The 27,344-nt window shown below is 38.8% G+C and overlaps 1 protein-coding gene across 1 annotated transcript in view; it reads left to right on the top strand.

The window, feature by feature from the left end:
* The window catches only part of atrnl1a (attractin-like 1a), a 347,237-nt gene that overhangs the window by 114,272 nt on the left and 205,621 nt on the right, over window positions 1-27,344 (top strand). Inside the window, exon 21 of the mRNA XM_033980189.2 lies at window positions 16,103-16,196. Coding sequence (XP_033836080.1) covers window positions 16,103-16,196 — 94 coding nt within the window. The remainder of the gene's footprint in view (window positions 1-16,102; window positions 16,197-27,344) is intronic.

Genomic DNA, 27,344 nt, shown 5'->3' with positions numbered 1-27,344 from the left:
GCACTTTTTTCTATTCCTACTTGGTGAGAAACTAAAACATGCGTAGATCACAGACATGGGTAGTACATTTTCTTGAGCAACTTTATAAAGAAATTGTACTTTTTGGACTACTTTTCTAGCAGCACTTTTACTTCTACTTGAATAATATTTCTATTGAAGTAGCAGTACTCTTACTTGAGTAAAAGTTTTGGTTGCTCTTCCCACTGTGAGTAAGTCTACAAGTGACAAAAGCTTTATGTCGACAATATGAAATGATTTAAACGTGTGTGTTTCTTTCACCGCTCCTTCGGATATGCTTTAGTTTTTCAAATATTCTCTTAGTAATTTCTTGGATCACTACTCTATACTTCTACTAGAATAATATTATTTTTGAAGTAACGTTACTCTTATTTGAGGGCAATTTTAGTTTACCTACCTCTTGTAAATTATCATTGCACATTTTATTAATTGTAAACAGCACAATTCATATAAGACAGGGCTGTCCAAACTATGGCCCGGGTGCCAAATGCAGCCCTCGGACCAATTTTTGTTGGCCCTCATGCCTCCTCCTAAACTGGCCCAATTGATCAGGAAGTATTTTTACTATAAATTGAAGTGATTCTACCTCTATAACCTGAATAACATCACGTTGCATTGTGACACACACCTAAAAATAGTCTTCCAAGTTGTAACGGTACAGTGTTTCTCTCAAACCTGTGTTAAATGTACCATTTGACTCCCTATATCGACACTGGTCTATGGCCCTCAGCTTCAAATATGTTTCAGTATGCGGCCCTCAGGAGAAATAAGTTTGGACACCCCTGATCTAAGACAACCAAGTAGAGGAAATAGGACCATTGACTTCCTGTTAAAATCATGCAAAATAATGTTATGGTATACTGTATATATGAGAGAAGTATATTATTGCATTTGACCCAGTAGCATGCAATGATTTTTATGGGTTGGCAACAGAAGTGGCGTGGACATCAATATTTAGTCTGAACTGATGCAGCGAAACGTGTTCTCTCCTGCAACATTTTGTCCAGTTGACAGATTTAATTTTTTTTTTGATATTGATCAGACCTGGATGACTGAGGAATTACACAGATATTTAGTCAAGCACAACTCCATGAAGAGTTCAGGTCCAAGGATATCAGATCCCTTTACAACAGTGCAGTGAGTGACAGTGTACAGACTAAACAAGAACCAGCCAACGGCAAAAGGGCCATGGAACCAATGAACAATATATTTAAAGAGCAGGATGTCGTAGTCGCTGCACTGAAACACCAAGACTGGTCGGATCCAGAGGCATGCAGAGGTGAAAGGATAGTGCAGCGCACGAGCAAAGATGGGAAAAAAAAAGAATACCAATGATGGACAATAAAACAAGCATTAAAGTTAGTGGAGATGTCACTAACAAACAAAAAAAGATGTCCAGAAAGGTGAACGTGCCATCTTCAAAGCTGCAGTCATCCTAGAAGAAGGTGTGCGTCCTAAAAATGGAGTTGAAGAGTCTGCTCTTAAGAAAACAAGGAACAAAGGACACAGCAATCCACTCAACTGAAAAAACGAGTGTAGGAGCAGAGGATGGTGCTCAGGCGTCACCAGCACTAAGGCACCTCCAAACATGACCCTTTACCCTGATATGACCATTATGACAAAGCTAGCTAAGTAAAGCTAACATAGTTTAAACATCTGTTATTCATGTATTGTCGTTTTACATGTCAAAACCTGATTCACATGTCAGCCATAAAACTGCTCTCTATTATGCCGGATATTGGTGAAGCGGATTATTTAGTGACTGTTGGAATTAATCAATCATAATTGTTTTTCTTGGAATCTATGTTCTCTAAATCAACCAAGCTTCTTAGTTTTAGCAAGACATAGTAGTAGTAGAAGTAGTAGAAGTAGTAGAAATAATAGAATTGGCAAAATAGTCAAACATTTACCATGTAGAAAAATGCACCATGTCATAGTTACTGAGATCTGGTTATAATGGTCACCAGGATAGAAGATTAATGCTTTGATTAAAGTCTGGTCATTTTGGACTTTTTTTGTTTGCCTCATCGCCAACTATTAAAAAGGAGAGACACAGAAGCAGGCCAAAATCTTATAAAAGCCACAAGCCTTTTAAATGGGTAATCAATTCAGCAATGCAATTTTGTGCCAGTGGTGGAAGCAGTACTCAATTTTGTTACTTAAGTAAAAGTACACATACCGGAGCAAAAAAAATACAAGTAAAAGTATCACATAGAAACGCCTTTAAAAAAATCAATGGAAAGTCTCAGGGCATTAAGGATGTCTTAACAAAGCGGCTATTTTGAAAGTACTCCCCAACACCACTGGTTATAGATGAATCCAATAAAGCAATTGGTATTTTGATGACTTGGATAAAATGATATCTGTAGAAGGCTCTTCAGCGCCCCCTGCAAAGTTGAAATCATCTAGAAATATTTATTTCCAACATGACGCTGGAAATATTGAATGGCATGTCAAGTCAGGGTTGATCAGCAGTCCTCCCACCAAAGCGTGCCCTTCTATCATTGCTAGGGTTGCAAGGGCCCTTTATAACTGCTTGCAGTTTTAATTAGTTCAATTTTTCACATTTTTGATTTGTAAAAATTAGGTACAGCCCCTTTAAGTAGCAGTAAAAGTATATGGCATCTGAAACCTACTCTGAGAACTAAGTGTATTAAACAGCTCAAATCAACACTGAGTAATACACAACTCAGGAATTGTAGATGACTTAAACATGCATGAATGAAACTCAAAGATGAAACAACACTTTTTAAAAGCTTAAAAAGCCAATTTAAGAAAAGATTGGCAGTTTAAGATTGTCCACAACAACTGTTTTGCTGAAATTAAAAATGTGTTTTTACTAAAAAATCTGGCAACATTAGCCACAAGCATTACATGTTGGTTTTACAGACCACAGTAGCAATAAAAGCACAGCCTGTTTTAATACAATAAAACACACATGGCATTCTGCACCACAGTCTGGTAAATGATGTTTGTGCAAAAGGAGCTCTGCACATAAATGAATATAAAACTTCTACTGAAAGGTTAGACTGCCTACGTTGGGAGATATAAGGAAAAATGTTTTTGATTGCTTTGGTTTGATAACAGAACTAGTTAATTTTACCGATTTACAGTAGTCCAAAGTTATTCCTCACTTACCTTATGCTTTCCAAGCATCCTAATTATTCACCTCCATGAGACAGTGCTACAAGATTGATTGCAATCAAAGTTGCAATTTGAATGGATTCAATTCACAAATCACAAAGCCTGCAATTTTTAAAGTACCATCATTTCTTTCACAAACAACAAAATCTCCTGTCTCATTCTGTATAAAAACTGCTAACTCTGTGGTTTAGATCTGTACAAATATGTTTTCAAATGTGATTCTTATATTACTTTGTCAGTTCTTTTTGTCAATTCTACTGGATGTGTTTAAGATGTGAACTTTGAGCAGAATCCTATTATTAAAACATAATTTGCAAATCTAATTGCAATCGCAGTGCTTGTCAGAAACAACAACACAATTAGATATTTTTCCCAAATCGTTCAGCCCTTGTGATGAGTTTATAAGTGCTTTTCTACAGCTGTAAGAGACTAGAATGAAGTTTTGCCATTACAGTAAAGCTAACAATAACAGTCAACATGCAAACAGTTCATGTCCTGGAAAATAAATAAATAAATAAATAAATAAATAATGCACACAGTGGTCTTATTTTGACCTCAAGAGCTGTTTATACTATACACCTGTACTGGGGCAAGAAACATTTTGCTCAAACACATGGGAAAAAATCAGATGCAGGACCTATAAGATGTATAAATAAATATGAAACGTGCTGAAGCCACTAACCACAGAAGTACAATCACTCCAGTCTGTAGAAAAAATCTTAGGAGAAGATCATGAAGTTAGACTGCACACATTTATTTGGTTGTACACAAAAGGTGAGCTGAGTTGTGCTGTTAAACAAGTCCCTCTTAAATAACATTACAGTCACAAGCTATCTAGTATTAGCCAACAGTGTACTTCTCTAGTCTATGGTCTTATATTTGTTCTGACACAGCTCAAGATCATTTCTGTCCATACCTGCTCCAGTGAGTACCTAGTTTCAATACTACTTTTAGTATTGACTAGTATTTGATTTTCAGTACTTTTGACACCCTTATATTAGATAACCCCAAATAAAACCTGCAATATCTTGTCTCCTGACACTAACTTCCCTGTACTCACAAAGTATTAGTGCCATTTTCAAATACATCCTTTATTTAGACACCTCTGCACCATCCCTCTGCAGTGATATTATCGCAGTGTTCTAGATACATACTAACTGTGGTGCCCCGGGTTTGGTCTCGCAGGCACCGATCCGGCCCATATTTTCCTCGTGCAGTGGCGCTTGTATTTCTCAGGTTGCGGAGCTTGTTATCTGGCTGCAGCGTAGAATGCCTCTCTGCCACGGGCACCTCATGCTCTGGACTTTTATTGCCCTCATAAATTGTGCATGATGTCTATCGCGGTTCGTTCGGCAGCCCTGACACTGTTTCAGCCTTGTGCTAAAGTGTTCCAGGAGGGGGGAGCCTCGATCACAATGCAGACATCAACGACTCATTCGATTTTAGAGTGCGTAAGATGAATTCAGTGAGAGGTAGTAGTATTTGTGTTTGTGTCAAAAGGGGTAACATACTATTGCATTTATGGCAGCCCACTTTTAAAAATCATTTCAATTCACCTGTGCTGCCGAGTCTAAAGTTTTCAAAGTCTAGGAGAAGAAGGAGGTTAAAGGTCCTATACACTACAATACTGACTACACGACAATACTGTAAAATGTTGACTCTTGTGACCTTTAAGCTATATAGTTACTTTTTCAAAACATACTCAGAGTTGTGTTTTGTTTCATTCCAACATGCCTGAATAATCCGTTATTATTAGTCTGTCTACATCTCCAACGCTCAAAGTGCTCTGTTCCACCTTGTGATGTCATGAAGTTGTAGTTGTACATAGACAATCCCAGGGTTGAAATTATCCAAATCATTTTAGTGAGGGTGTATAGAGTTTAAAGACACATTGGAGCACTTCCTGTATTCACACATGACGTCACGAGGTGGAACAGAGTGTTTTCTGTTTGAGAGACGAACTCAACTGTGTGTTAAACATGTGTGAATGAAACAATATTATAACATAGATCAAAAAAACAGTATAACACGGGTCCTTTAAAGTGCATATGACAGGTTTTGAAGTTCTTTTTTATGCCTCGGTTTGGTTAGATAGTACCTTTCATAAATATTTAGGATATTTTTACATCAGTTAAGTGGCAGTTTGTGGGGAGAAAAAGTTGTTGAAAAGAAAAGTACAAAAATACATAAAGTAGTAGTGAGTTCTAAAACAGAATACCTCTATGTATGTGATTTACAACAATGAGAGTCATCAGTGAATCTCCTCGACTTCAGGTGGGTGTGATTGACAAGTGGATCAGCCAAACAGGGACATGCAGGGCCCATCCATACCAAAACAAATCTGGCTGCATGAGGATAAAAAAAAAAGGACAAAAATATCACAGGGGACTGAAAAAACACTAAACAGATTTCTGCTGAATCTATGAGCGAAGCATTAAACTCTATTCATCTGAGGTGAGGGAAATGTTATTTGGAAATGTTTAGTTTTTCATTTTCATTCAGAATTACATTTTCTTTTGCGATGGACCCTACCTGGATAACTGAGGATTACACGGACAAAGTTGGTTCCTTATGACAGAAAGTCTTGGTTTGAGTAATCATTCTTTGTCAGATCGCCTCCATTTGAACCCAGATGTTTAATCCAAGCATTCAGCTGGAAGTTATAGAGCATGAGGTTCAAAAGACATTTTATCATGTCATAATTTCCATAAGACAGGTTAGACTATTTATATCACAAAAACATAGCAATAAATTATGTTACAGTTATGGGTTTGCAAGTTTACCTGAGTTTGACAGTTTTGTTGAAGTTTTTGTGGTGGTAGGACATATGTCAAGGTAATTCTGTAACTCATAACTGTTACGTAAAAAAACATAGTGTAAACATCGGCCAACGCTCGTCAATTTTACGCACTGACACATTTCTGCTCAAACTGTCAAAACAACGTGCTACTTGCTCCCTTCATCCTCTCAATGTTATGTGATAATTGCACTGCTGAACTTGCCTTTACTTTGTTTAATTCTCAAGTAACATTATTGTAACCTTATTAATGACCATATGTACGCTGAACTTTTAAAGCTACCGTATGTACGTTTTATGGATTTTTGTTATTTTTGTTACCAGTAGATGGCAGCACCCGTTCCCCCACTCCCCTCACTTACCCCCCTCTCACCTCACCTGGCCTTTGTTCAGTCTTGTGCTGATATGTGACAACACAGCAGGGCTAATCTGGGCCAATCTAATAACAGATGGTTGCTTTAAATGTGAAATACAAATGTACAGTAATATTTAAAAGAGTCTCCTTTAAAAGAATCCCCGGCTTGCACACATACTCTTGACAGTTGGAGGGATCGCACTTGTAACGGCGCACGCTTAGAGTCAGTGGTGTGAGAAATTGTGCTCTCCTCAGAACCTTGCTCATGGAAAATATGATTGATACCGAATGGGGCTTTTTGCTAAGAGATCAGCTTTGCTTTTATTGCCGCTTATTTCGGTGTTGTCAGCAGATGTGCGCCCTGCTCTGTTTTGATTCATCCCTCTGGTCCCTTCTTTACGACCCCCCACTCACGCTGTTACCTCTGCCCACGATTGATACCATTTGTCTGGACACTTGGATAAGATTGCTCGTGGAAGATACCCATGATTCTTAAAAACATGTTCTGTGCGTTCTGAAATAGTGACTTTTTGTTGCGTAGAGAGAGTAACACGTACATAAATTCGGATCATGTTGAATAATAGCGTTCCCATCCTCCAGGCCGATTACAGCAGCTCAGTGAGTCCCAGTGATTGGAAATTTGTCGGAATATTTTGACACCTGTCGTATTTGCACTGGTAATGTTTCGTTTGGAGTGAGAATTGGATTTGTTCACTTCAGAACGTGTCAATGGCAACGATCCACTTCAGAGACTTTGGGTTATATTTCGTGAAAGTATAATAACCTAACTGGAAACTAGAGGCTTATAGAGTCATGTATTTTGGGTTTGCATAAGGTGTACTTTATTGTTCTCTCCATTGTCTATCAGGAGCAGTGGGTCTTGGCTGATCACAAGTTTGGTCAGTACCTAGCTCAAGGATTAGCCGGTTAAATATGTTTTAACCTCCTAAGACCCTTGCATGACATGGTTTATTAAGTTCTCTTTGTTATTTAGGCTGATTGAGACCTGATGATTGTAAAAAACAAAGAAATATCTTTTTTACATTATGAGGTTTCTGAGAATAGTGATATAAAACAAATGTCCTCATATGTGGACATTTTTATTTTTTTGATAAAACATTTAAATAATGATTTGCCAAAACTATTAAGTGTAACATAGCAACATTTTTTCCTGAATGTAAAAACAAAATGAGAAACAACAATTGTGCCTGTTGGAAACAATGTGTCCTCTGTGAAGTGCTGCTGACAGGTGCAGGAAAACATGTGCCTTCATAATAAAATAAAAAAAATATTCAGAACATTCTAAACTCTTAAAAAATTCTAAATTGAATATATTTGCATTGTTGCTGTTCTTGTAAGCTATTATTATTCTTCTAAAAATGTGCATTTTGGCCTAGACAACTCAAGATGTGTTCTCCTCATATGTGGACACCAGGTCCTAGGAGGTTAAGAATACATCTGTACACAAATACATTTAAAATTCTGGGATGTGGAATACTGAAAGGAAAGGTGAAACAGAGCAACGGCCCTCCAACCAGAAGGTCAGAGGATCACTTACTGCTTGGACCAAGTTCTGTTGTTGTGTCTGTGTCCATATTTCCTTGTATGAATGTCCTGCTGGTGGTGGTCAGAGGGGCTGCTGGGGCAGATTGGTGACCTCGTGTCTTTCAGTCAGCCCCAGGACAGCTGTGACTGAAGTTTTCCACCACCAAGTGTGAAGTGAATGAATAATGCTCTTTAAAGTACTTTGGGTGTCTTGAAAAGTGCTACATAAATCTAATCCATTATTATAAATGGAATTTCAAGTAAAACAAAATATGAAAAAAGGCAAATGATAACCACTCGGCTACATATGAGTAATATCAGAGCCTAAAAACATTATTCATTAACATTTTTAATTGGCAACTGGAAACATAGACCCATTGAATCTGGCTCCAATTATTTTTCCGTTGAAAAACCATCTCCTTTTTCTCTGTAATCGCTGCGGTCAGGCTCAACATTCTGACCTTAAAATGTTTGTAATAATATACTGTACATGATCCTGGTTTTATTTTGCTATTTTGTCTATTAATCAAGATATGAACATTAATAACTCATCGATTTTATGCCTTCTTTCTCCGAGGTCGCCTTCTACTAGCATTAGCAACCATTTTGACTGAGAGTTATTCCTACCTTGCTGTGGGCCTCTGTCGATTAGGTTAACTGGAAATGGTTAAGGTTATGGAAAAGTGTTGACCTAACCAATCAGCAAAGACATTATCAATCACAAGCAAGACAATGAGTTACCATGCTTCCCCTGCTACACAATAAATATGAATTTGCATGAGTGCGGAAGGGAACTTCAACAACGTTGCTCCTGATTGGCTCTTTGGTTGCCTTGAAACGTCCCCATGAAATTCCTGGTAGGAGGAGTTACACGGATATAAGGCCACATGGTAATATAAAAGAAAGTACTATGATTTAAGGTTGAAAATGGCATTATATCGTCTAAATAAAGTGTTTTTTAAATTTATCATCATGGTATCAAAATCGGTATTGCGTATCGAGTTTATTCCTTAGTATCAAAATTGAGTTTGAAATTCTTGTATCGTGACAACATTATTCCAGACCATATCATTTCTCAGTTCTGCCTCCTGTCCTTGTTTGTGGAGGGACTTACCCATGTTTATCTGTGCTGTAACTCAGCTCCAGTGGTTGACCCAAACTCACTCATTACTTCTGTCCATAGCTCTCCTCTGCTCCTGGTCGTCAGCATCTGTGTGAACCCCAGTTAACCCACCGATTTGTGTGTTTTGGAAGTGCGGGTAAACAACATAATGAAGTACTGTTTGAACGATCTGAGGAAAATACCTAATTTAAACTCTTGTCCAAAAAAGGGTCTGATCATCATCCAAAGAAACTCATATTTTCATGGAGAATCAGTGTTATTTCTGAGGCGGGGTTACTGGAGCCAGACTTGTCTTACTGCATTCTACACTGCTGAGTAAACCAATCGCAGCTATGACAGACTGACACTTTGACTCTGCTGTGTAGATTCAATTGTTTTCTGGGAAAAAAAATTGAAATGGCTGCTTTCTTGACCACCAACACTCATACAGCGCTACAGTCATACTAAAGAATGTGGGCGAAGTGTCTTGTCTAAGGACACAACAACAGAATGTACTAAAGCCACTGCAGCCTCATAAAGTCGAGTCTATCCCATTCTTCATTTCTCATAATTCCTAAAAATGTCTTTATGGGGCCATCCACTGAATCACTGACAAACTGATGTGAATTCTAACTCTGATGCTCCTCTGCTAGAAAAGCACTTTTACCATATCGTATAATGGGTTGTATACTTTATTTAGCATGTCATTAGCCTCATAGCGTAATTGCCTAAGTAATTCTTAAGGTTTTCAGGAAAATACACCAAAAAGAAGGTAAATGGTCACATGTTTATATATCGCTTTTACAACTTCAAGACACTCAAAGCACTTTACATCAAGGAACCACTCACACATTCACACATATTGGGGCATTGGGGATGAGGTGGTGATTATGTCGAGAGTGGGATTTGAACCACCAACCTTCAGAAACACTCTACCAATTGAGCTACTGTCACCCCAAAATGCATGTCAGTTAGATGACGGGGGCGGTTTGTGTTTTCTGGCTTGTAAAAATCTTTCTGATTGGCTGAGGACGGAGCCAATGACACTTACAGACACAGCAGAGTGTGGAATGTAGTAGACTTAACACTAGAACACATTTTTTTGCCATATAAGAAGAAAAAATATATAGAGATAATAATGGACATTAAACAAGTTGCAATAAATAAATAAATAGCAGAATTAAACATTAAGTGATTAGTTTGTATCTATAATGTAGCTATTTATTAAACCTTGTACACCTCAAATCTAATCGTAGAACAGAAAAATAACAAAGTTCCCCACTAGTGCAAAGAGAAATTACCCACGATGACCCTCAAAATACATTGTTCCATCTGTCACATATTGAATGTGTCCATATAGTAATTGTTATGACAGGCCTAGAGTAGAATGGGACTGAAAACTCAATTTGGTCAAAAAGTGACTTAGGCAGTTATGTTGTGAAGCCAGTGATGTGCTCCCATGAAAAAAAAATAAAAATAAAAATAATAATAATAATAATATATATATATATATATATATATATATATATATATATATATATATATATATATATATATATATATATATATATATATATATATATATATATATATATATATATATATATATATATATATATAAAATCAATAAATAAAAGTAAAAAAAATAAAAAATTAAAGAAATAAAAAAATGATTGCAAATTAAGCTGTGATAACACAAATTGGTTTTATTCATAGGATTTGGCCACCTAAAGTGAAGAGTCTATTCTGCTTTCTGATTTGATCATTGAATTTCCGTGTAACAACTGAGTAGATTCCAAACTGGATTAGAATCAATTTACTTCATTTAAGTACTCATAATATATCATTCATAATAAAGCTTATGCACCTATAGCATTATTCAGATTTCAAAATATAAAAGTATTTAGTAGCAGTATGTGTACAGCAGTGATGGATGAAGTACTTAATTTTGTTACTCAAGTAAAAGTACAGATATAGAGGCAAAAAGTTATTCAAGTAACAAAATCAAGTATCACATGAAAAAATCAACTTAAGTAAAAGTATTTAAGTACCTGTTAAAATGTATTAAGTATTTCACATTAGTGTTTAATGTGTTAAATGTATTGATAAAAAAATTATACATATTTTGGTCAACAGTAACAATACAAATAAATTTGTTAAATAAATACACAAAATTCATGAGAAAACTTTTGTTTGCTCAAAGCCAAAGCTTGAACTCAAACTTTAGTCAAGATGTTATCATGAACATGATAAAAATAACCCCTCAAATGAAAAGTACTTTTTACTTTCCAGTCCAGTTCAAACGTAGTGGAGTACAAAGTACAAATACCTGTTCTCAAGTAAGTAAAAAGTATTCACTGTAAAATTCACAGTGCAATTAAAGTACAGATACCTTAAAATCCTACTTAATAATACTTGTACTTAATAACCTTCCTCCCTGGTGCACAGACAGTTTCTTCTGTGCGTCAGAGGAGCTGTTTCACATTACCGTGGGAATCAACCACTTTGGCTCTGCATAAAAAACAAAAAAAACAAAAAAAACAAAACACTCTCTCTCACTTTTGCTCTGTCTACATCTCCACACATGAACCTTTCTCTCTCCTCTCTCTGTGTCTCTCTCTCTCCATCTCCTCCCTTTTTCTCCCCCTCTATTCCTCACTCCTGTTGAACTTCTACCTCTGCCCCCCCCCCTCCCCCTTTATTGCACTCATATTATTATTATGAACATGTTTAATATGTTTCACTTTTGCATTTGACGGTCTGAGTCTCTCTCCCACTCTCTCTCTAGTTCTAGCCCCCCTTCTCTCTAACTTCTCTCCTCCATCCCTTCTCTCCCTCCCTTTTCTAACCCCCTTCTCTCTTTTGTCCCCTTGTCTCCGTCATCTCCCCTCTTTTATCTTTTCTCTCCCTGATTCCACCCTGATTTTTATTCATTCTCTCTCTCCAATTCTGCCACCTTCCCTCTCTTCGTCTTCTCCCCCCTTCCTCCCTTTTATTTACACATTCATTCTCTTTCTAATTCTGCCTGCTCTGTCTTCCTTTCTCTCCATATTTTCTCCCCTATCTCTTCTCTCTCCCTTCATTGACCCTTCTCTCTTCTCTCTCTCTTTCCAGTCCTTTTTCTCCTGTCCCACACCCCTCTGTCCTCTCTTGCAAATCTTTCTCTTTTTTCCCCTTCTCTTCCTTATTTGACACCTCTGTCTGTATCCCTCGGGTGCAGAGCAGAGTGCCCCCTGCTGCCAGCCCCCTGTGGTCCCTGTATTCTCTGCACACTAAAAGCCTCTCTCTCTTTCTCTCTCTTCTCCTCCCAACCTTTCTCTGTTCTCTCTTCCTTCTCCTCTCTCTCTCTTTTGTCCACCCACATCTCTATCTTCTATCTTCTGTCCCCTCTGTCTCTGTTTTTTCTTTTCTCTCTTCCTCCACTTCTGCCCCCTCTTTGCCATTCTCCCTTTCTCTACATCTCCTTTCTTTTGTCTTCTCCCCCGCCAACACCGCCTCTAACCCCTGCCTCTTCTCGCTCTCTCTTTTCTGTCCTTTCTCTCTCCTCCTTTTTCTTCCTCCTCTCTCCTTTGACACCTCAGTCCGTGTCCCTCGGGTGCTCGGGTGCAGAGCAGGGTGCCCCCCGCTGCCAGCCCACCTGTGGTCCCTGTATTCTCTGGGCACTAAAAGCCCATCTCTCTTTCTCTCTACATCTCCTGTCCCTTCTCTCTCTTCTCCTCCCTCCTTTTCTCTTCTCTGTTTTTTCTTCTCTCACTCTCTCCCTCCAATTCTGCATCCCCCTTTGCTCTCCCCCTTTCTCTGTCTCTCCTTTCTCATTCTAACCCCTCTCTCTTTTTCATCCTCTCTCCATCCTTTCTTTCTCTAACCCCTATCTCTTCTCTCTCTTTTCTGTGCTTTCTGTCCCTATTTTCATCCTTTGCCTCGTTTTCTGTCCTCTCTTTCTCTTCTAATTCTGCCCCATCTCTCTCTTTCCTCCTTTTTCTTCCACTTCTCTCCTCCTCTTTTTTTTTTTTTTTTTTTTTGAAACCTTTGGCCGTATCCTTTGGATTCTCGGGTGCTGAGCAGGGCGCCCCCCGCTGCTGACCCCCCTGTGGTCCCTCTATTCTCCGTGCAGCGTAAAAGCCTCCTCTTCCCCCTCACTCTCTCTCTCCTCCTTCCTCCCTTTCTCCCCCTCTCCCTCTCCGTTCCCTCTTCTCTCTGTATAGATTTCAGTCTCGGTTCTCTCGTTCAATGCCATCTGAAGGAGCGGTGTTTGTTTGGGTCCCACGTTGCAGCGCTCTGACTTTGACCCGTTTGGCATTTGAATGTAGTCTTTTTATTTCTAAATGGTTTTGAAGGTGTGCCTCTCAAAATGTCTTTGTGAAACTCTCCTTTGTGCTTATCGATATCACCTCTGGGAATACATTAGCATTTGAAAGAGGAATTGCGAGATGAACTTTTGCTTAAAAAAAAAAAAATTGCCTGATTTTTACTGTCATAAAAAAATGGAAAACACAACTGGTTCGTATTACTTTACCTTATTCATAGGTTAGTTATTCCTCACTTACTTCATGCATTCCTAAGTACCCACTACCCTTAACTTACTATTGAAAAAAATAAAATAAAATAATAATGCCACCCTTTCGGTCTGTTAACTCTCTCAAAGTCTTTGTGCACACTGCTCACCTGCATGACACACAAAACCGGTCACATATGAGCTGGGACTCCTTCTCCCAAACTATACTCCAGCCTGTGCCTTTGTACTGCTCAAAGTGCTCAGCTCTTCTTCTGCACAGAGAAACAGGAGGAGGAGGAGGGGAAGAAGGCGCCAAAGTGCTTGTTTTCCTCTCATTATACCCGTTCTCCGCTTTACCTTGACCTCCCGCTCACCACTTCTTTATTACAGGACCTGTCTGGGAGCCAAATCAGAACAAAGCCCAAAGTCACAGCATCTGCCTCCAAACATGAGCCGTATTACACGACTGTACTGCAAATATGTCAGAGTTAAAATGGTTCCAATCCCAAATATACTTTTTGTTGTTGTTTTTAATGAATTGTGCATATTGCTATTTAGCTGCTCTGCAATGGATGTGGTCATGGAAATTTGTCCAAGTCCAATGTAGTAATTAAAAACATTCTTACTTCATGTGCAGATAAAATTATTATTTTACCTTATATGATATATCTTGTAAAATATATCACACATATAAATCAATATTTATCATTTTCTTTACTGAAAACCACAAAAATGACCTTAAATAACTATAGGTTCATTCACTTCTGGTTCAAAGCTGAATATTTATTTATTTTTGAAAATTGCTTTTTGACATTTTCTAAATGTGTTTACAGACTGAATGTTTCAAATCGTGAGGATAGTGCAGGTGAAAAGGTGAAAGCAGACATTTTCTGAGCTCTCACGTCTCAAATGCCGAACAATACAATATTACTCAAATATTACTCAAAGTATAACTCTGAATTTCAGCTTTCTGTTATACACTATTCAAGGGACTTTTTCCCATTCAAATGATGTATCATTTTGTTTTACGTTTTGAATCACTATGCAACATTTTCCGTCATTATGATGCCTATGGAAAAGCTAATGACGCCATAAGTTATAACAAGGTACAGGCTGCTTATACGCATATACTAGAGCTACAGACTGTAGTTGTGCAGTCCCTCCTGCAGCAGTGGTTTAGACAAGCCACGGGAAGGCAAGCTTATTTGTATAACGTAATTCATAATAAAAATTATTTAAAATGCTTTACAGAATAAGAAAGACATTAAAATCACTATACAAACAATTCAAAACATCAATAATCATCCTAAAATGAACATCACAAGAGAAGAGTGCACAGTCATATACACAGCTACCAGAACTGTTCTTGAGCCCAGATTTAAAAATTGTCACAGAGGCCTGTCGCACATGTTCAGGAAGGTTCCAGGTTTGTGCTGCATAAAACTGAAGCGCTGATTCCTCATGTTTAGTCCTGACTTTGGGCTCCAGCAGGAGGCCTGTCCTGTAGGTCAGAGAGAGTCCAGGACTAAACCAGGACTACATCAGGTCTACAAAAGGACTAAAGCAGGAGGCTAGTACCTCGAGTCCTCTGAGTGAGAGATGATTCACATGACATTAAAATGTACTTTGGCGCTAGGCCATGGAGAGACTTGTACACAAGCAGAGCTGCTTTGACGTCAACACACAAGAAGCCAGTGCAGAGACCTGACTTAGCACATGACCCGAACAGCGGTGTTCTGGATATACTGCAGCTGTGTTACAATGAGCAGGCATTACACTAGTTTAACCTGCTGGAGACAAATGCATGGATGGACACATGGACTTTTCCAAGTCTCGTTTAGACAGTATACCTTTCGTTTTTTGCTATGTTTTTAGATGTTAAAAAGCTGCAGCTGTTGCTGATTTGATGTGGCTGTTAAAGTTTTAGAGTGCACATTAGCAGCAGAACCATACCTATACACCACGCTGTGTCTTTACATAACAAACCGATTATACCGCTCTCCTCTCCCACTACCTCCTCCTAATTACAGTCTACCTTCCGCAAATGGCTTGGAAACTTAGTTTACTCTGGACAAAAACTCTGACTCTGACTTCACAGTGTTCTCTGGAAATTTCCTTAATAGCCTTAAAGACATTGTATCCTGTGCTCCTACTGCTGTAAAAAGGTACCACAAACACAACTGAACCTGTGTTGCCAGTGTCTTAACCTGCAAATAGAGGACACATAAAAGTTTTTCTCATTCTCAGTATGAGGACAGCCCATGTCTCATGTAAAAGCTCAGAACCTCCAGAATTCACTCACTGAGCTGCACAGGCTGCACGAGCACTGATTGATGATTGGCTCCAGGTGCTGGGGTTTAGACTGTGACCATTTAGATCAGAGAGAGTCCTTTTAGGTTTAAACCGACTGGATTTCAAGATTTAAAACTGTCAACCCAAAGGAAAGACTCAAGTGAGACTCATTCTGTGTAAAGATCACTACATCAAGCCTCACCTGTGAGCACTTACTATTGTTGTTCATCATTATTACCCATTCTAGTGTCAGTAATATGGTTTCAGCCTTGAGTCTCACATAAAAGACAATTATTATTATTAGCATGTCTTTAAAGGAATATCTAACTCTCTTGCTTTGTTGTGTGTCCACAGCCTGTAGGTGCAACAACCATGCCAGTGTGTGCCACATGAGCACAGGGAAGTGTCACTGCAGCACCAAGGGCATCAAGGGCGACCAGTGCCAGCTGTGAGTGTGCCCTCCGACACACACACACACACACAATTCCAGGAGACTAATCCTAACCTAACAACTTAACTCCACCCACATTTCTAACTCCAACTACATTTCAAATAGAGCTGCTTAACTGGGCAGTACCTAGAGGTCTAAAGGGGAAAGTGACAGGAGAGGAGAGGCAGGGTCTGGACAGGTTCCGATACTTCAAACTCCGTCCCTAGAGCCAGATGTTTGTAATCGGAAACACCTGGCTCTAATCAAGGTAGTCCTGTGTGATGTCACCGACTACTTGTGACTGCAGTGGCCACTAGAGGCTGCACACACTCAGATTTTGACTGTTTTTGACAACAAGGCTGCGAATTTACCTGATTTGCACTGAAGTTGTCAAAAATTCCTAGGAACAGCAGACGATACCATAAAAACGCAGTATACACAGTTTAGTAGGGAAAAAAAAGATTGAATTTAGTGTTTAGTTACACCTTAACCATGGTCACTACTTGCCTAACCTTAACCCATTTTAACCCATATCTGAACTTTAAAAGAATCTACGTCATGAGGACCTGTTTTTTTTTCTCCTGAATGAAGTGTATGTATATGTATATTTATATCTATGTACAATGCATATGTAAAATATCTGTCAAGTGTACAGACCATATGATATTTAAAAGCTCTGTACCTGATTTTTTACAGTCTTAAAAACACATTTTTTGTTGTTGTTAATTTTAAATGGTTTGCAGTGGTCGAAAATTACTCCCCACTTACCTTATGCATTCTAAGCATCCTAATTATTCGCAGCGATGAACACCAAAATTCAGAGACAAGAGGGGATTTTACTGTTGTGGTAAAGCTAACAATGACTAGCATGCTAACACACACTTCCTGCTTCACAAAGTATAAAATGGTGAACAAATCTGGTACAGGCTCTTTAAAGGTCTATACAGATCCAGTTCATTTAAAACGGCTCATTCGTTACCTTCCTAATTCACCCTTTATCACAAACAGTTTCTAAGAACATTTCACAACTTTCAGGAGGTAAAGTGCCATCACTGCACTGCTAACAACAACTAGCATGCTAACAGAGCACTAGCACTTATAAACATTTCCCAAATAAAACCACTCATTTAATCATCTGCCTTTGTGTAAACTCCACCATTTTAGATTTAAATATACAGATATATTTATGAACTTTGCCCTGTGCATAGTACCATATGTAATTTATGAATAATAATAGCTGTGATTGCTTCCTATTGAACCCAGAAAGGTTAAGTACAAATTGTGGTAAATAACACTCAACATGTGCAGGCAGTTATGTAAAATGCAGTACCTTGATTCTATGTTGACCCCTGTGTGACCCCTGTGCGAGCCCTGGTTTGAACTGGGAGTCAGACACAAATGAGTGTGACCTAACCTGGACCTAGGCCTGAGCACATGTTAGCTGACATGTCCAATCACTGTACACTCTACTACTTCATGAAAAAACTGACGTGAACTGACAAACAATGCAATGTAAGTCCACAGTGCAAAATATTAAAAGAGACATATTATGACTACAGAACTGATAATTCACACTTGCACATAGACCACATCAAGGACGAGACCAGGACTAAACTAGAACAGGAACAAACCAGGTCTCCATCTGGACTAAAGTGGACTCAAACCAGGACCAAAAAACTGTGAATGCATCCTGAGAAGCCTCTCCCCATCAGACCAGAATTTCACCAAGGCAAGGTAAAGTTTATTTGTATAGCATAATTGGTACACAAAGTACTTTAGAGTGCTTTACAGAATAAGAAAGACATTAAAATCACAATACAAACAAGTCAAAAGATAAATAATCACAATTAATCATCATAAAATTAACATGAGTGCAGAATAAAAACCTTTCAGTCATATGCACAGCTAAACAGAACTGTTTTGAGCCTGGTTTTAAACATTGTCAGAGTAGAGGACTGTCTCACATCTTCAGGAAGACTGTTCCAAGTTTTAGCTGCATAAAACTGAAACGCTGATTCCCCATGTTTAGTCCTGACTCTGGGCACCGGCAGGAGGCCGGTCCCTGAAGTCCTCAGAGTGTGAGATGGTTCATGTGGCACTAACATGTCGTAGATGTACTTTGGTGCTAGTCCATGGAGAAACTTGTTCACAAGCAGAGCTGCTTTAAAGTCTATTCTCTGAGCCACAGGAGCCAGTGCAGAGACCTGAGCACAGGACGCATGTGCTCATACTTCCTGGTTCTAGTCAGGACCCGAGCAGCAGTGTTCTGGTTGTACTGCAGCTGTGTTAAGGCTCGTTTGGAGAGGCCAGCGAGCAGGCCGTTACAAGAGTCTAACCTACTGGAGACAAATACATGTCTCACAGAGACGGTAAAGAAGACACAGCATAATTTTGGTCCTATGAGTGAATGAATATGCAAAGAGGGGCATTTTTGATAATATGTCAAAAATCTGAGGTGGTCACAACTATGAGAGCTAAAACTGTGTGATAACATACAGTACAAGAGAGACAGGAGCAAACATTTTACAGTGGATAGCTCTATACCTGTGACACTTGCCCTGACTTCCACAAGTCTTCCACTGAACTGGAGCATTCCACTGCAGAAGTCCATTAAACTTTTATGGGTCTGTCCCATATTCTAAAAGGGAGACCGTCCCATCTTCTAAAGACCGCACCATGTGCTAAAGACTGTCTCACATCTTAAAGACTCCCTCATGTTCTTTACTGCTGGGTCTAGTTACCGCATGTCATATAGGCTTCTGGATGAGACATGATGTACATCTCTGTCTTTGCACCACTCCAATGCCACAGACGCATGTTCTTCGTACACAAATTTCTGTGATCCCAAGAGCTTTGAAAACTGTGGTTATCAAGCCTCTCCTAAAGAAGAGCAGTCTTGATGCCACAGTGTTGAACAATTACCGACCAATCTCTAATCTGCCGTTTCTAGGCAAAGTCCTTGAAAAAGTTGTTTACCAACAGCTTATTAATTTTCTCCAAATGAACAACTCCTTTGATGTCTTCCAGTCAGGTTTTAGACCCCACCACAGCACTGAGACTGCTCTTATCAAGGTGACAAATGACATCTGCCTGAACACTGATGCAGGCAAAGTCTCAGTCTTGATCCTGTTAGATCTGAGTGCTGCCTTTGACACTGTGGATCATGGGATCCTCTTACAGAGACTAGAGGACTGGGTGGACATCTCTGGTACTGCACTAAACTGGTTCAAGTCCTATTTAGAAAACAGGGAGTACTTTGTTGAAATTGGAAAGCGTGTCTCAGATAAAATGCCCCTGACCTGTGGGGTGCCCCAGGGTTCAATCCTGGGACCACTGCTGTTCAATCTCTACATGCTGCCGTTAGGTCAGTTAATACGCAGCAATAATGTGTCTTACCACAACTCTGCACATGACACTCAGATCTATGTCTCACTGCAGCAGGTGAATATGGACCAGTGGATTCACTCTGCCACTGCATCCAACAGATCAGTGTGTGGATGCAAAATAACTTTCTTCAGCTAAACTCAGACAAGACTGAAGTCATAGTCTCTGGCCCACAGAAACAAAGAGAAAGTGTCAGCAGTCACCTCCAGTCTCTTTCTCTAAAACCTTCAAATCAGGCTAGAAATCTAGGGGTAACAATGGACCCAGACTTGAACTTTAACAGCCACATCAAATCAGTAACATCTGCAACTTTTTACCACCTAAAAAAACATTGCAAAAATCAAAGGTATACTGTCAAAGCCAGACTTAGAGAGACTTGTCCATGCATTTGTCTCCAGTAGGTTATAGACCATTGTAACGTCCTGCTCACTGGCCTCTCCAAACGAGCCTTAACACAGCTGCAGTACATCCAGAACGCTGCTGCTCGGGTCCTGACTAGAACCAGGAAGTATGAGCACATAAGTCCTGTGCTCAGGTCTCTGCACTGGCTCCTGTAGCTCAAAGAATAGACTTTATAGCAGCTCTGCTTGTGAACAAGTCTCTCCATGGCCTAGGTCCAAAGTATATCTCCGATATGTTAGTGCCATATGAACCATCTCACACACTGAGGACTTCAGGGACCGGCCTCCTGCTGGTGCCCAGAGTCAGGACTAAACATGGGGAATCAGTGTTTCAGTTTTATGCAGCTAAAACTTGGAACAGTCTTCCTGAAGATGTGAGACAGGCCTCTACTCTGACAATGTTTAAATCCAGGCTCAAAACAGTTCTGTTTAGCTGTGCATACGACTGAAAGGTTTTTATTCTGCACTCTTCTCTTTTAATGTTGATTTTATGATGATTATTTGTGATTATTTATGTTTTTATTTGTGTGATTTTAATGTCCTTATTCTGTAAAGCACTTTGAATTACTTTGTGTACGAATTGTGCTATACAAATAAACTTGCCTTGCCTTGATCTGTCGTCCCGTGTTTAGGTCCAAAGCCACAAGGATAACGCTGGTAAACTTGTTCAAACTTTGCATGACTCCCCATCGGAAGCTCCTTAATCCAAACGCTATGCCAAAAAAATAAAAATAAAAAATCCTGAAATAAAGGCAAATGGGAATTTCCACAGCACTTCAACAATCCAATAGCCCACAGAAGCAGAGGCACTCAAACTTTTACACACACTGAACGCTCTCATTTACATATCAGTTTTGCTGCAGAAAAAATACGCACACTTACCTTTCCCACACGCAACACGTTTCAGCTTATACTCAGAGTTTAGCACCTGGAATGAAGACTGAGTATGAAAATGATGAGGGAACACCATTACAACTGGCTATACGCTCATTAATGCCGATCGTATATAGTAGCACTATGTAGTAGTCAGTGACATTAATTGGAGTGTATTTGAATCAAAACTATAGGACACGATATCACTCAGTTAGGGATCAGTCTCCGTGAAATAAATGTCCATGTGATGTCCCCAAAAATTCTGCTAAGCTAAGATGTGTGTACAATTGTGAACCTAATTTACATTTTTTTTTGTTACCTTCTCCACTCTAATTCAAGTACATGTATGTATTTCAATTTTTTCCGAGTTAGTTCTTGACCAAAGTAGTTAAACCCACACCATAAGAAAACATAAAAATAAAACCATATTTCAAATGTCTGGAAGGTATCCAGAAGCATAATACACACTCCCTAATGACCCATTGTTTAAACCACAATCGTCGAATAGCTGTGTAACCTTTCATATGAGCTTAAAGACCACTCCAGTGCACTGCCCACATAATGGAGGCACTTATAAATATGAATGTGGACCTGGTTAGGTCTAATCACACCCTAGCTCTAATCACACCTTAGCTTTGTTTCGGCACACCAGACTGATTGTGCAGCTGGTACAATGCCGGTGTAATGAGGACGTCCTGATTGGAATACATAAGGAAGGCTGTCCGCGTGTCCACAGAGCAGAGCGTGACAATAGGCTCAAGAAATGTGTTGTTAGCCCAGTTTGAGATGTACGGTCATTTGTGGTGTATTTAACAGAGAGATAAGAAATAAAAGAGTCTCCGAGGGATGCAAAGTCACATTGGAAAACTAAAAAAACGGAATGGAATGAAAGAAAAGAGGACGAGTGAGGAGTTAGTGTTGTTATGAAGGAGATGTCTTAGGTTTGAATGTGACTTTTTAAAGATTTCATACTATGCTAACACGCTTTTTTTCCCCACATATTTGGTATTAAACTATAGTCCAAGTTGATCATGTTTACATTTTTGTCCATTGCCCATTGTAAATTGCAATATTGATTTAAAATGTTTTAATAATAGAATAATAGCTGACTTACTATTGAAAACTGCAGTAAGGAGGAGCCTTTTAGTTCTGCAGATTAAATTGGAAACACTGTTACAGAAGCTCATAAAAGTTGGTTTTACGTCATCCCTACACGTGACCTTTGTCCCTTGATATGAGGTAAATGTGTTCAAATCAAATATAGCTTTTACTGATAACAATTTTAAGGCTTATTTACTCCCTAAATTCCTTAACTTGAGTAGTGCTTTTTCCTAATACCTTTTGCTCTTTCTTGAGACTATTTTTTGGACATCTTCTTAAGTAATATTATTTTGAAGTAATATTGCTCGTGTACAATTTTTGGCTACTCTATCCACCTTTAATGCTGCACTGTGGAACATTCCAGGCAAGCAGACAAATCAGAAAAGTTAAATAGTGCACCTTCAACGTGTTATTTTAAGTTAGAAAACATGAACTACAGAATATAAAGTGTGAGTAATGCATATATGAGACTGGGGTTGTGTAATTAATCACATTTGTATTCAGTCACGTCTAATGTTCAGTGTGGAGCTTGGGTGTTTTTAATAGTGAGGTCTACTGCCAATCCTCTGTCAATAAAAGCATGTGGTTTGCAGCAGATGTGGGGGTTTTGATGAAAAAAGTTGCCATTTTTAATTAAATTGCAATTATTCCGGAAATTAATATCAAAAGCCAATTTAATTTGTTTTTCAAAAGACAAAATAAAGTTTAATAGATTTTGCCGTGTCCCTCCGCTCTAGTTTGTGGTTGTGATGAATGTGTAATTTGCCTTCGTGCTGAAGCGGGCTCCCCAGGTCCTCCCGGTGTGTGGGTGTTCAGATGAAGCTGATATAATGGAGTTGAGCAGGTTAAGTGCTGCAGTCTGGTGTACACTATATCACTCCCTCAAACAGACAGCTCTGTCATGATAATGCATTTACTTGTTGCTTGTTTGTCCAAATAACAATTCCACTTGGATTGGATACGTGCTAGTGGTTATATTCAATTCAATTTTATATTAGAGTATGAATGTGAGGAATATGAAAAAAGGCATGGAGCCAGTGTTACTACAAACATATCTTATAATTTCTTGATTTTCCAATAATGTAATTTAAAGTTGATATGACTTTGTTATAGTACTCATTTCCCTAAAACATAATTAACATCATTATATTTAAATAGGGAGTGTTATGCAGTTTAATGTATTTATTTATTTTTAGGGTTCTAACATGTTATAACATTGTTCTCTCATCAAAAGCATGCCTGAAGAGGGTTTAGACGTCATCTATGTATGTTTTAGTACTTTAGGAATCTCTCCTGAGTCCCATTCAGACCCTCCTCACTCTTAGCTGTAAGATTCTGTCCAATGCTCAGCCCACAAGCCCACGTCATCCATGCTCCCACACGACAATTCTCCACAAATATACAAAAGCATGATACAAAACAGTACAGTACAACTTCACAAACCTGATGCGATGTGCAGTAGTTTCATTAGCAGGATGCACACTGATGGTGTTGTGATAGTGCTCTGAAGGGGGCGTGACTGGTGAGGCATAAAGGGAGGGGAAACTCACAGTGCCAAAATTAAAAGTAAAACTTATAAAACATGTTTATATGTTGTTTTTGCCAAATATAACACTCTCAAAACAATAAAAGGTAATATGGTGCTCTAAATATGTTATGTGTTTGCAGTTAATACCGAATTTTCTAGACTTTTAATTTTGGTTTTACATTAAAGTTTGACTTCCTAGTTGGACATGGTTACCAGATAGGATATAACTGTTACCTAGCAACCATAATGTTAACAGCGCCTAAAACTGAATTACACAATAGTTATGATTAAATAGAAATAAATAACACCTACTTTGTAAAGTTTAAACTGTCAGAAATGCCTTCCTTGCATGTGAATGGAGCTGGGTCTGGTTTTGGAAGTAAGTTTTCCATGTTCCATGTTTTTGCATAGACATTTTGAAAAATTCTAATTAAGACACATATTTACAAAGCTGGGAGCTAAATTACAAGTGCAAACGGAAAAATTGCATGTGCTATTTGTGACCGTGTTGCACATGATTTAACAGTAGAAACTCTGCCTCTCATTTCTACCACAATCCTAATTTGTAAATCAGAGTTTACCGTCTCAACAACAGAAGTGTGTTATTTGTGCTCTGTACACACACCCCCCCCCCCCCCACACACACACCCACCCCCCCACACCCACCCCCCCACACCCACACACACACACACACAGGCCTACGCAATATGATCATTCAATCATTCAATACAATTAAAACTAGCTGCAATTGCCCCATTTTTATTTATTTATTTTTAATCAAAAGCTTTACGCTCATTGTAGATGTTTGACTATAGGCACATATGTACTGAGTCTTGTGCACGTTGCCCATCCTCATCCAGAGCCAAATCCACAGATTTGTAAGGGAGAAACAACTGAAGTGCGCACACAAGACACATGTTTGTAAACCCAGGATAAACTTTCGATCATGCACATTACACCAGAGTTGACGTGAACTAAGGCGCACTGTGCATACAGCTCGGACATTTACCGACACCACACAGGAGGAAAGCAATGATCCGTGACCAGCCACAAGTGCGTTTCCTCCTGTACAGTGTGAGGGCCCAATCTGATGGACAGGGCAGTGTCTGGGACACTCTCCTCTTTTGTGGATTATGACAGGGTCAGAGTGTCACAGGTAAAGTGTGTCTTTTTTTTTCTTTTTTTTATCACGCAGAGGCTGTCTTTAAAACAATGATCAGGTTATTTTAACTTTGTGACTCAGCAGATGCAGACTTGTGCACTTTTACTTTACATCACTTTTAATGTACCGCTGATGCAGAAACAGCTGTCTATCCTCTGCAGATAATTTACGCCTGTCTTATCGACCGTGTTAAATTTTGACAAAGTTTTTGCCCTCATCATCTTGTTAAATCAAGCAGCACAAACTAAACAACTTCATCTGCATTGTCTCCTCAGGCATTTTGGCTCCTAAGAGTTCAAAGATATCGCGGAGCCTAACCAGCTGTGTGGTAACTAATATCCACTGCACAACTGTTTTAAATCCAAAAAACATTTCAAATGCAAGATTAAACTAAATGTTTTAATCACTTTTATTAAGCTTCAGTGACAGATTTTAAATAAAATGACAGGTCATTAACTACCACATAGATGATTAGCCCTGAGCAAACTTTCAACTTTAAATAGATATATACATGTTTTTGGCCTAGTTCATGAGAAAAAAATAATGGCACATTTACTTCAGAAACCAGGGGCTCACTGTTAATGTTGAGCTCCTTTGTCTCTGCATTTTGAATGGAATGTTGACGGCGTTTGTAGAACTCACCGCTACTTCCTTTATTTTTGTACTTTTCTTCTCAACTTGCTTTTTTTCCCCACAAACTGTCTCTTAACTGATGTAAAATTATGATAAATATTTACCAACTTAGTTATAGTTAGAAAAAAACATGAAAGCCTGTCATATGCACTTTAATTGCTTTAAAACTGCAAAAATAATCATATATCTGCACTAACTTTTCCTGAAGACTCCACTACCTGCTTGTCTCCACGGTGATGCTATGGCTTTGCATGAAATGTCCCAGAGTATGGCTTTAAATTAATCTGTCTGGAGTTATATGTGGAGAGATGACACAGCTCCTGGTATGGATATATATTTTGGAATGAGAGAGGTGCCTTGCAATTACTATGCATTAACTATCATTTCCATCCAATCAACATAACATTAGTGCTCTAGTATAAAGCCGTTCACATTTATACACCAGTGGGACATGAACAGGAGCAAACACTAAATCTCTGGGTTAGTGGACACATGCTCTTATTATTATTACAGTCTGGTTGGGAAAAAAATATTGCTCACATTTTGCAATTTAGCTTTTTATCTGAGTGCAAGGTTAAAGTCTGATTCACAGTCTGTTCACCGTGTCTCGTCTCATAACCTTTGTTTGAAGAGCCCACCTTTAATAATGCATTGGATTTATATAGTTGAGTGCATTATTCATTCACTACAAATCTGTGCCATCTCCCTCTCCTACCACCACCGATACTCTGACTTACACACACCACTTTCATACTAGACAAGCACAACCGCAGAACCCCATAGAGTGCATTGTCTCCTACGTGTGGCCTCTCTTTCTCCCTCTCTGCTTCTCTCTCTCTCTCCCTCTGTCACACTCTTTCTCCTCCCTCTTTCCTCCTCCCTGTCTCGGGTCCCATCGTTCAGATCACAGCTTGTCAGTAGGCCTCCATTACACTGTCAGTATTCGCACATCACCACACATCTACGCATGTTACTGTAGTCTGAGCGCGTACTCTGCACACGCTCCTCATTCATGGTTTCGTTATGATCAGACAGCCGGGGTAATTGCCTCTAATTAGCATCCTTCACTGTACTTGACTCTCTAATGAAGCTTAAGCGTAACATCAACCTCTATTTCATACTTTCTGTCCTGCTGTCTGTCACCGTCAGCCAATCACAGCCCGCTACTCCTGCGTCACAACCAATCGTCTCTAAAACCATTCATATAAGTGCACTCTCTCTCCCCTCATTCGTTCCATACTCTCACATGCCCCAACCCTCTCATCAGCTCTATTCCACCAGTGCTGCAGAACCTCCAGAGATGAGTAGTTTACTTAAAGAAATTGTACTTTTCAGAGTACTTTTCTAGCAGCATCATTTTATTCCTACTCAAGTAATATTTTTATGAGGTATTTTTGTTAAAGTGACTTGAGTGAAGGTTTTGGTTACTCTTCCCACAGTTTTGGTCACTTGTCTACACGCTGTATGTTGACAATGTGAAATGATTTGAACATTTGTGTTTCTTGCACTGCTGATTTAGTTTTTCTCAAGTTTCTGTCTGCACTTTGAAAATACTTGAGTTTGTTAATTATTTAATGTTTTATCTTTCAAAATACATTCATATGTTACAGTTACGCTTTACGTTACTCTTACTTGAGTAGTACTTTTTTCCTCTTGTGTAATTTCTATGTCCCACTACTCTGTACGTCTACTTCAGTCATATTATTTCTAAGTAACGTTACTCTTACTTCAGTACTTTTTTTGGCTGTTCTATCCACCTCTGTAAAACTAAGGTGGGTGAAATGTCTTGTCCAAGGACACAGCAATAATTTCCACTAGAGTCACTGCTTCTCTACGTTAACTTATTTTTGTGGAGCTTGGATCACTTTTTTTTGGTTGCTAGTTACTCTCTGAAAATTGTGAGATTGTGGGTTCATCTGGACATCGTGGCATGGACTGAACACATTTACAAGTTAGGGCATCCAGTTTTTGAGTCATTATTATTTTGCCCTATTAAATAAAAATAAAAATAGCCTTTCATTTTTAAAAGTAAATAATCTACCTTTAATCAGCAAAATAATTAAAATGTCTTCCTCCAAAGTCTT

Source organism: Periophthalmus magnuspinnatus, chromosome 15, assembly GCF_009829125.3.
Source record: "Periophthalmus magnuspinnatus isolate fPerMag1 chromosome 15, fPerMag1.2.pri, whole genome shotgun sequence".
Lineage (NCBI taxonomy): Eukaryota > Metazoa > Chordata > Actinopteri > Gobiiformes > Gobiidae > Periophthalmus > Periophthalmus magnuspinnatus.
This window is presented reverse-complemented; position numbering and strand designations above follow the sequence as displayed.